The sequence below is a fragment of the Ahaetulla prasina genome, chromosome 1, assembly GCF_028640845.1.
Source record: "Ahaetulla prasina isolate Xishuangbanna chromosome 1, ASM2864084v1, whole genome shotgun sequence".
Lineage (NCBI taxonomy): Eukaryota > Metazoa > Chordata > Lepidosauria > Squamata > Colubridae > Ahaetulla > Ahaetulla prasina.
Window position 1 is genome coordinate 61768743 of NC_080539.1, and position 11664 is coordinate 61780406.

Below are 11664 nucleotides of genomic sequence, written 5' to 3' on the forward strand. Positions count from 1 at the left end.
CCTTATCCTTACATCCCAGAAATCTTGTACAGCCTATTTTGAATATTTATGTGCAGGCATAAAGATTAGAAGCATGCTTTCCTAAAATGAAAGTGATGGTAAATGGTAACTTGATTTTGAACCACCCAGTTTCATTTTTTTTTCCTTTCAGTTCGTGGAGCTCCTCCACCGCCACCTATGCCTAGAGATTATCCACCCGGCCCTCCATTTGGAATGCGAGATTTTCCTTTTGTTCCCCTGCCACCTCCTGAACAGAGAGGATATATCCGTGGGCCACCTCCTTTCCGGCCACCTCCCCCCAGAGATTATCCTCCAGGTCCACGACTACCTCCACAAGGTTTAAGGGATTATTCTCCTCCTGTTAGAGACTTGCCACCTGCAAGGCCCAATGACTACCAAGAAAGCCCTCCTTGTTCTCAATCTCCATCTAGCTCACAAGATTCGGCACATCTTCCTGAACAGAAACCATGACTTCAGAGTTCAGGACTGATTTTGATCACGTTTCATGTGCTGAGGATTTCAGTGGCTTCAGCAGGACTCTTCCTTCCAGATTTGGTTTCAGTATAACTTTCTTTTTCTTTCCTTTTTGTTTCTTTCTTCCTTTTCTTTTCTTTTTTTTGCAAAAAATAATTTCTATAGTAATGTACATTTTGATAACCTTTAAATCGGACTTGTTCATCCTCTTTGGATGTACTTAGAATGTTTCTGTGATAAGCCTGAAACCTGCTTTTACAGCTGTGATCAACTCGCAGCTCTCAATGTGCAATATATAAGAAATACCTGTATAGTTAGTTTTTAAATAATGTGACCTATGTAAATGATGTTGTTAAATGATTTAAAATTATAATCTGAACATTTCCTATGGAAATAGCTTCAGTAAGAAAAGCTACCATTCATATATAGCCTACAGTCACTGTAGACAAATGGTTTACGTAAAGATTCTAACTCATACTTTTTAAAGCATCTGGCGTAAAAGTACCAGAAGAAAGCTATATGCTATATTGGAAGGACAAATCTACTAATAAAGCAAGATTCTTTTTTGCTATATACAAACTTATTTTTAATGGTTATAAAGAGTATGTATCCCAGAGTAAATGTTGTTCCACTGTAGTAAGAAAGAATCAAGGATAAAAATACATGAGAGAGCCCTCTGTGACTTTAGGAAATACTAAATCAAATATACACAAAGTCTGTTAATTTCAGCATAATTTACAATGAAGTGTAGCAATTAGTTTGTTGTTGGTATTTTCCAGCTAAAGGCTCTGTTTCGGCTAGTAGAATTATGTCATTATTTTTATATCAAATAACTGGGCAATTTATTTAAAATAATTATTGAATCAATGCTAAAAATTATTTTCTAACATAAGAATATTTTTTCATTATATCTGTCTTTAAAAATTCCTATCCTGTTGTATAAGGCAGATGCATTTTCTAGTAGTATTGAATCATGCAGTTTTCTTGAGAGTAGGTGGGTAGGTAGAATGATAAAGTGTGAAAGATAAGACAATCTTCATTTCACAGAACTTCTGAACCGAACCCTTTGTGCTTGTATGCTTATTTAGATTTATATATACATATACGTATAATGATGCATATACATATATGCATGCATACATATGCATATTCTACTTATATCTACTCATAATATTATTTCCAGGTTGTATTAATAGAAAAGATAACCTAAGTACAATTCAAAAACTAATTGTAAGTCCACCTACTCAGTGATAAAATCTACAGTAGAGAAATTTTTGGGTGACAGTTCAATTCTGTTAAGAGCTCTATATTGTTGAGGGCTTGGAACAGCCCAAAGCCTTTCTCTCAACCAGCAACTGCAGGACAAGTGATGGTTTACAGAGGGTAAACCAAGGAGTGTCAATTGTTAATCCTTATAGAATTACGGTGTGGGATTTTCAGCCGAAAACAGACTAACCCATGATTTGAAGATTAAGCAGAAGTTCAATAGACATTATTTACCTTGAAGCAAAACTTTCACTTCCTTTTTAATGAAATGGTAATTGAGTGTTATCAAATAAATGGTAATCATGAAAGGGACCTTCTAGAACAGAACATCTCTGTTCCTTGAACAGAAATATTCTCCCCTGTAACTTAAAAGTTTTGGCTTTTGAAAGATTTCTTAGAACCTCCTAATTTAATAGACTTGATTATTTTGTAGGGTGGCATTTTTGGAAAATATCATTATTATTATAGGCACTTTCAGATACTGGAAATAAATATGTGATGATATAGCTTTGTAAATGTTCACATACACATGCCTTTGAATCAGGAGTATCATCAGAGAAATGAAACACATGGGTTTTTTTTCCTGATAGCACCTTTTCCCCCTCCTCCTATTTTTAGATTTGGTTTCATATATTCTTTCGTATGTAGAAGAAGGCACAATAGGATAAGGTATTCTTGATTTTATATTAGGATAATAAGGGAAAGTGATCACATAAAGTTGGGGAGAGTTGATTTTAAGAGAAACAAATGCTGGGTGTGTAATTGTGTATCTCTAACTCAGAAACCAATGGAAAAAAGCTTGAGATGAGTGGGAGTTAACATTGAAGAAACCCTGCCAGAGAAAGCCATTGGCACATCTAATACAACATTTGAGAAATTCAAAAGCCCAAACTGAAGGTCATCGGACTTCTACTATCATATTGCCCACCGATCAGGATATTGAGCATACTATTTGTGGTTTAAGAAATAAAATATGGCCATTAGTGCTGGTAGCCCTCATGAGCCTTCATGAGTTTATGCCCTTTTAAAACCATTAAAATTACTTACCATTATCACAATTACAAGCAGGGAATATCACAATTTACAGAGTGGAAAAAATGTTTTATAGCATTTCTGAATTTCCTTGAATTTTATTTCATTTGATGTCTGAGTTCTAGCATTGTTAAAAAGAGAAACAAGCTTGTGTATCCACGCTATGCAATGTTTCTCAACCTTGGTAACTATAAAAGGTATGGACTTCTCTAGCCAGTAATATCTGAACATTTCAAAGTTGCCAAGATTAAAAAATTCTGGGAATTGAAGTTCACACATCTTAAAGTTGCCAGGGTTTAGAAACTATTGACTCTTTCTATGTCTTCTCTTTATTCCAAGTGAAAGAGCCTTACATTCTGCAGTTTATTTTTGTGGGGAGTTGCTATAGTTCCCTAACAACTACTTTGGGTGCTTCATTTTGCAAGAAAAGTTCTATACAAAAATGTGGCTTCACCATAGATTTTTTTAAAGGAAGGGCATCATATTTGCAAGTTTTAATTACAATTTTATTTTACTTTTTTTTCAATACTCTTTTAATTCCAAGTATAGATTTTTTAAAAACAGCAGCTGTTTTATCTGAACAGCTTTTTCAGTTGAACGGCTATTTTCATCTAGCTGTTCACTGTAACTCCTGATAATTTCCCTGGTTTAGGCTCTGCTCCCTCAGATCTTGCCAATGCATAATTGCAAATGAAGGTTAGTGGTTGTTTTGTGCCATCATACATAACTTTGCTTTTTCTATTTTGAAGCTCATTTGCCCGATTTGGAAATCTTTTAGCACTTTTTACAATCCATTTTTTTATCGCATCATCCTGAATAGCTGATACCATCAACAAATGTGGCCACTTCACTGATAAGCCTCAATGCCATCTATATGCAAATTGAAGTGGAATACTTAAAAGTCACAGAGCCCCCAAACATGACAAAATAAAAGCAATAAAATAAAGTATAATAAAAAAAGAAGAAGCTCTACAGAGCAGAAGTAAGATACCGTAAAATCTGGTAAGAAAATATGTTTGCCCATAGTGGCACAGTGGTTAAAGTTCAGTACTGTAGGCTACTTCTGCTAACTGCCGGCTGCCAACAATTTTGCACTTCAAATCTCACCAGACTCAAGGTTGACTCAACCTTCCATTCTTCTGAGGTGGGTAAAATGAGGACCCAAATTGTTGGGGACAATATGCTGACACTAAACTGCTTGGAGAGGGCTGTAAAGCACTGTAAAGAAGTATATACTGTAAGTGCTACTGCTATTGCAATACGGAACTCCAAAATTAAAGAATTCTCTGCTCTACACAGAATAGCCCCAAATCAATCCAAAATTCATTTGCTGTTAGTAAAGCACACATTTTGAAGACTGCAAATGCAAACTTAGCAATGACTTGTTTTATCTGGGGTCTTTATTTAGCAGAAAGAGATTTATTGCAAATTCTGCTCATCCAGAAAATTACTAATAATGAAAGATACTAAGAAGTCATGATGTATATCTCACAAGGTTAACATGGCCCATAGATGCAGTATTTCCAGACAGACAGGGACAAGTCCTTGGGTTTTCTGAAAGTTGTGCTTCAGTGTAGTTGATGGCAGGATACCAAAGCACCTCAACTACAATCTGGTTAAAATGTTAATTGAAAACATGATTGAAAGTAAAGTTTACTATCCCTCAACTGCATCCCACATAGTGCTTTGCTGTATTTCATTTGCAATTCTCTTATCTTTTTATCTAAAAACAGCTGTAGTCTGTTCTTGTCCCAGCAACAATAGTGTCTCTGACATAAAGCCAGTTTCAGAACTGTCTCCAATTTCTTCTTCTTTGTTCCCGTGGAATGAAAGTTGTCTAGCAAGATCAAAATGTCAAACTTCTAAGCGAATGGAAATCAATCTTTAGGCAGTATATTAAAATCCTTAACCACTTTTTTGCCTGAAGCCTCCAACTGTAGGCTGTATTATGGATATATTTTACTACTTGGAATAACTTTCATAAGTAATTAGTTTTTCTCTTTCAAGCTTAGATAATTAACACCTGGTATCAGTCACACAGCACAGTTGGAATTAATCAACTGCCTTTTTTTAAAAAAAAGAGGGGTTGCTGCTGAGCATTCAACAAAATTTGGGTGGTATGAGCATTTCAATTATATCTGTATTGCAGCATGAATCCTAATTCAGGAAAGGCCTCCTGGAGAACTATCTCCAGGAAGGTTAATTACTCAGATTATTGGTAAGTATCGATCAGAATTTATCAAACCAGTGCTTTGATCTAAACTGATTACTTAGACCATTGTCATATCTTGGGTAGAATACAGTTGTCCTCTTCTTACAACCGTTCATTTAGTGATTACTCAAAGTTACAACAGCAGTGAAAAAAGTGACTTACACCTGTTTTTTCATATGACATGTTACAGCATCTCTGTGGTCACATGATCTAAATTCAGCCACTTGGCAACTGGCATGTATTTATGTCAGTTGCAGTTTCCCGAGTCATGTGATTGCCTTTTGCAACCTTCCGACAAGCACAAGCAATGAGGAAGCCAGATTCACTAAACATCTGTGTCAAGAAAGGTCGTAAAATGGGGCAAACGTACTTAGTAACTGTGTTGCTTAGCAACAGAAATTTTGGGCTCAGTTGTGATTGTAAGTTAACGACTACCCTGTATGGTCTCTTTGCAAAAATGGATCATGTGCTCATAAAGCCTGGGTGTTATTTCATCAAAGTGATTTCCATGCAGGTTCTCAACTGATGACCATAATGGAGCCTGCCCATAAATGATTGTAAGTTGTTGTGGTTGTTAAGTGAGGCACCAACATGATCACCTCACTTAACAACCACATGTCCTGTTTCCCCCATTGGAACATAGGTTGCGTGGGAGGCCTAACACAGGCTCAGACCTGCACTGCACCACATCCCCAGCTTACATGTGACCTTGGGCCTCCCCTACCCATGCGACACCCTGTGCTCTGCTTTCCACCCCACTGGGGTCCCACAGGTGTGGGGCCTGCTTCCTGACTTGCTGCATCGCCCACCCTTCCGGGGCGTTGGGGAGGGACTTGCTGCTGCATCCCGGCGGTCAGTCATAAGAGTGGGCAAATTGACAAGCGTCCAATTTTGTTCATGTGACTGCAGGGGCACTTCAGTGACCATAACTTCAGGCAGGGGTCTTAAGTCTCTTTATCAAGTGCCGGGAAACATTTGTTGAATGAACAGTCATAGGTCCAGAACTACCTGTATTTTAAGTGGGTGAAATTCAAAAGCCTTTTCAGAGCTGTGATCACTGTAACCATCCTCTGCGACTTGGCAAAAGTTTGTTCTGCTGTTGTTAAATATTGGATTTCTGTCATCTTAGCCTTTTCACCTATGTGAAGATGGTTTGTTCTATTTAGGATCATGTGAGGGACATATTTATTAATATAGTTTGCCAGGCAAAAGCCAGCATAATTACATTGTCCAGATTTAAGTGGATTAACTGTGTCTCTAATGGTGGGAAATCACTTTTTGGAGAGTAGTGGTAATACTTTAGGTAAAAGGTCAGATCATTGGGGCCTAGTTTTGCAATAAAATATCATCTTAGAATAACCTAAGGTTGAGGATGATTGGTTATCACCTCACCATATAATTTTCTAAGATTTACCATATTAGTTCACTTTGAGAGTTTTATCATTTGTTTTGATATGAACTCAACAGAACAGTGATTGAGTCAATCTCTGTCAAATCATTGTCCTATAAAGACATTGTCAACTATCAGTAACCACATAGATAGTTACCCTTAGTGATGTTAAGTAAATGTTTATCAGCAAAAAAATAAATAAGATGGCCAACATCGAACTTGACCAACTTCCTGGCAAAGCACCCATTTTCACTCAGTGAAGTTGAGTAATCTCCATGAAGTGTTAGAACTTTTATATATGTTTCCTATCAAAAAGATAAAGTCAAAATTAGATAATTTTGTAAGATCTGAACCTCTTAACATAGCTTTTCATCTGATAGCATTCTAGGATAGCTTAGAAAGACAGTAAAATGAAAGTAATACTGTAGTTTCCTGTAATCTGCAAATGATCTGCCTCTTTTTCTAGTAATTATTTTTCTTCTTCTTGGTATCAGGTGGCCCTTGTTACAATATTATATTCTTGTGGAGATATTTCATTTGATATGAGATAGATATATCCAATAATTTGTCTGAGTGGAGGTGCTCTAATTTCAAAGGAAGCCTTTGAAATCTACATGCTTTATTGGTCCCTGGTCCTTCTTTGGCAGCCTTCATTCCTAGTTCCAGCCAGGTTTCTCTCATTGATAATCCAGTGTGCTACCTCTTGCTGGTCTATCCCAGACTGAATCCCTTTGGATCTACTAGTTCAGGATAGATTCAGTATTTGCAATGAATTGACAAAGTAAGTAAATCACTCTAGTGCTTGCCCAAAGCACTGCCATTCCTATGATCTCAGAAGAAGAACGGACTTCTAGTTCCAGACCCCCTTCTGATATATTATTCTTTCCTGCAAGCTCCAAAGCTAAATTTGGTGATTTAGCTGAATTATGGTGAATTTGGTGAGAAATGATTCAAGTGATGCTGTTGAATATCTCCATTGCTGTGAAATTTGCTCTTTGGTTAGTAATTCTGGATCTAACACAAAAAAATTTTTTGGTATTTTTGGAGGCAGTAAATTATTCTTTTTCCTGTCATCATGAGCAAAATACTCTTGTTTATGCCCAACCTGACTTCTTTGGATTTAATCTCAGTGAGATCAATGGTAATAGGGAGATTTTTTTTTAGTTTTTCTGGTTTTTAACTTCTTTCTTTGCTGTGTGAGGGGCAATAAAGGAGTTAGTCACTCTTCCTCATGAGGATTTTGACATTCAGCTCCCTCCCTTCTCAGAGAACGTTTGTTTAAAATTGGCCTTGATGGAGAGAGGACTTCATGACGTTGAGAAGATTTCTGTTCCTCTCTCTAATCTCTGTGTTGTATTTACATTTTTTTTCCTAGATCACAAAAATATTCCTTCTTCTTTCAAGGAAAAAGTGATAAGTTTTCAGTAAATATATCCTAAAAGACTCTTAATTGGTATTACGTTGAATTTTCTCAATTCTTGAAATAACATTGAGGAAAAAGGTTTTTTTGTAAATTTAGTCATTATTCTATCCCCAACATAAGAAGATGGTAACTATTCTATAGTCCCCATATCATCACAATAAATTTGATATTGTATAAGCTCTCACAGAGAATTTAGTAATCACTTTATATATGAACACCATTTTCTTCTCTTAAAGCTGATCCTTCTAATCTGTAAGAGCATTGGGTCGCCCTGACATCAAATTTGTTCTTATTGCTTGACATTGGGTTTTGCTGATTAGATAACTTCTTGTTATAGAAATGACTAGTACACATTAGTATGTAAAAATAAAAGGTCGAGGCTGTAATGTTGCTATATTATTCTACTGCGTTAAAAGGAGTTGAAAGTCTGTGTTCTTTTTTCCCCCTTTCCCCTACATTTTTTTCTCTTCTCTTTTTCCGCCTGCATTTTCCCACTGTTTCAATTTTCTTTTGTATTTTATATCTTGATAAAACTTAGTAACATTATTAAAAACATTTGTTCTTCCTGCTTAGAGTAGAATGGAATAAGATTCCCTAGGGCTTCATTTTCCTTTTGAATTTATTTTCTTTTCTATTATGTCCACTGTCTAATTGAAGACTTTTCTTTCTATATGGCCAGCCACATTCTTTTTCTAAACCGGTTTAGTTAATTTCGTTGTTCTGTGCCTTTTGTGGCCTCTGAACAGTTATGTGCAAACCAATTAAAAACTTGTTTTCATTTTTTTGTTATAAATCTGTTTAAAAAGTTGTTTAAAAATAGAAAGCACAGTTTGTGCAGCTAAAGGTATTGTTTTAGCTATAAAAATCAATTGTTACTTTCTACTCACTCGTACTGTCTCAGAGTTGGCTTTGAGCCTTATTTTCTGATCTCTGGTTGTTGCTAGAAATAGTTTTCTCCCCTGGCATCTAAATTTAGGTTATACTTCTAATAAGGTTCATTTCTCATACCTATTATTTAATGGCAATAAATATAAACCATTCTGAGAACAAAATGAGGTTTGGATGCCAGCAGGTTGTCAATTTTCAGTTGTTTTGACAGTCTGTCCTACGATTGCACACAGCATATCATGTCTTGTTTTTTTTTAGAAGTACTTTATTTTCATCTCTGGGTTACCTCCTTTTGAATCAAGTCGGAGAACAGCAGAGGTTGTAAACCCATTGTTTTCATAGCAGGGCAATATAAATTCTCAGCTAACGTGTTGGGTTAGATCAGAATTAAGACAGTGTTCTGCTCCTTCAATCTCCTGGGTGATCAGATAAATGAATTAAACAAATGAGTTTTTTCAAATGAATGATCCCAGAACTATTTTCTGGGGAACCTCACTTTGAGCATCTCATCAATGCAAGAATTGCCATTTTTGCTCATTGTCTGTTTTTAACCAGTTGCCAATCTATGCGAGTGTCCCTCTTTTTCTTCCATGGTTCCTGAGTTTGCAAAGCGGGGCTGTGAGCGACTTGTGTCCAAAGCTGTTTTAAAGGCCAAATATATCATATTTTTAGAAGAGTGATCCAACATGCATTGTTGTGTAAAGACATTTTCATTCCTTTTCATCAGACATGTCCCATGTTTGCTTATTTTCTTTGTAATACTATTAAAACAATTGCCATTTAGCTGATCATAAAAAGTTCCTAAGAAGTTAGTAATAACAACACAGTTCCAAAGAATTCCAACAAGATGAAAATAAGAACAAACACAAACAGGAAAAGCCAGTACTGCTGCACAAAAAGTTTATGTTGGAGAGGTCACAATGAGGAATATGTAGCCTGGAATAATAGTCAGTCTACTATTGAGTCACCATGATCCATGGTGGCACAGTGGTTAGAGTGCAATACTGCAGGCTACTTCTGCTGACTGCCAGTTGCCTGCAATTTGGCAATTCAAATCTCACCAGGCTCAAGGTTGACTCAGCCTTCCATCCTTCTGAGGATGGAAGTGGACCCAAATGAGGACCCAAATTGTTGGGGGCAATATGCTGATTCTGTAAAACTACTTAGAGAGGGCTGTGAAGCACTGTGAAGCGGTATAGAAGTCTAAGTGCTATGTGCTAAGTCTTAGGCAAGTAACATGCAACATGAACATTGGTTGAATGGATATTAAAAACTGTGGCAAATGGCTTCTTTAGAAAGATTAAAAATAAAGACTCACTTGGTAAATGAAGATGAGCTAATATAAAGGCGCTATTACCAATTTTTATTTTGGCTCAATCTTCCCCAAGAACAGGCTACACATTTCATAAAGCAAATGCAAAAAGTAGGTTGAAGAGACATACTGGAAGCCTGAGATACAGAAACATGGTATTGGAACATTGGCATCTGTCCAGATTGCACTTTAGAATATTGAAGGAACTTGCTGATAGTTTGGCCAAATTATCATGCATTTGAGAAATCCTGGAGAACATGTGAAGGTCAGAGTAGGGACTGCAAATGCCCTTGGAACTACAGGGTAATTAATCTGCTATTTCTATCCAGAAAAGCTATAGTGACCAATTTAAAAACATGATTAACATGCAATTGCCTTGAAAACAATGTCAGCAGATAAGATTACTGAGCAGTCCATTTTTTTAAAGAATGAGCTCACTTCCTTAATAGAACGTGGAAATTTTGTAGATATAATTATTCTGATGTTTGCAAGGTTCAGTCTCAGGGTCTTTACTCTTACACATGTTATCAATTACTTGGATGAGAACAGGATGAGAATCCCCATCACATTTGTACATGATACAGTACAAATTTGGACGGAATAGCTATGACTGTAGGAAAAATTCAAAATGATCCTAACACAGAAATAAATGAAAATAACCAAAAAGTTTAGTAGAGACTCAATAGAAAAAGCAGTCAGGTGGAGAGGTTAGGATGGAGGACACTTAGCTATAATAGTACTTCAGGAAAGAGCTTGGAGTCATTTATTTCATTTTGAGAAAGATTAGCTTTATGAAAACAAAGGAGATATGATGGCATTATCTCATCCTGTTCTATTGTCCTTTTTTTCAAGAGGCACCTGGGCTTTCTGGTTTTTCTTTGAAGATGTTTCTCTTCTCATCCAAGAAGCTTCTTCAGCTCTGACTGGATGGTGGGGAATTGGTAGTCCAAATCAGTGTTTCCCATCTCAGCAAGTTTAAGATGCGTGGATATCTTAAACTTTCCAATATTACTGCCAAGCATGCTGACTCAGGAATTCTGGGAGTTGAAGTCTATGCTTATTAAACTTGCCAATGTTAGGAAACATTGGTTTGTAGTAAATGATATATTACTGTTAAGAATCATCAGTCTCCTATATTCCAGTACAGAATTAATTATAACCATGAAAGGTACAGCCTTGTTTAAGATGTATTTGTTAGATATTAATACCCAGAAGTAATATGCATAATTCATGACATTTGTACATCCCCTTCATGTAGATAGCATCTCTATGTACATAATGCAGTAATTAAACTTTAAATAATCTTAAACTTAGAAACTTGAAGCAGTTCAGCATTTTTTCTTAGAGTGATTCAGGATGGATGAATTTATTTTATAATTACCCAGTTTTTCTTAAAAAAAATAATAAACCATTAGTTTTAGACTATTCCCAATAGTAAAACTCTATAGCAGTTGAAATTATCTGGAACCAGTGTACAGGTAGTCCTGGGTTATGACCATTCGTTCAGCTGCTGTTCAAAATTATGATAGAACTGAATGAATGAATGGTACTTACTATGATGGGCCCTTGGAGTTCTGGCCATTACATTGCCCCCATGGTCACATCATTGTGATCTAGGTTCCTGGCTCATGATTATGATGTTACAGTGAGTTATAGTCACATGGTCA

At 36.2% G+C, this 11664-nt stretch overlaps 1 protein-coding gene across 5 annotated transcripts in view; it reads left to right on the forward strand.

Annotated features, from left to right (window-relative positions):
- MIA3 (MIA SH3 domain ER export factor 3) overlaps nt 1–11314 on the forward strand; it is a 46531-nt gene extending 35217 nt beyond the window's left edge. For all 5 annotated transcript variants that reach the window (XM_058165461.1, XM_058165460.1, XM_058165462.1 and 2 more), the window contains one exon: nt 152–11314. In XM_058165461.1, the coding sequence (XP_058021444.1) occupies nt 152–471 (320 nt within the window). In that variant the 3' untranslated portion in view covers nt 472–11314. The remainder of the gene's footprint in view (nt 1–151) is intronic.
- Nucleotides 11315–11664: the final 350 nt, after the last annotated feature.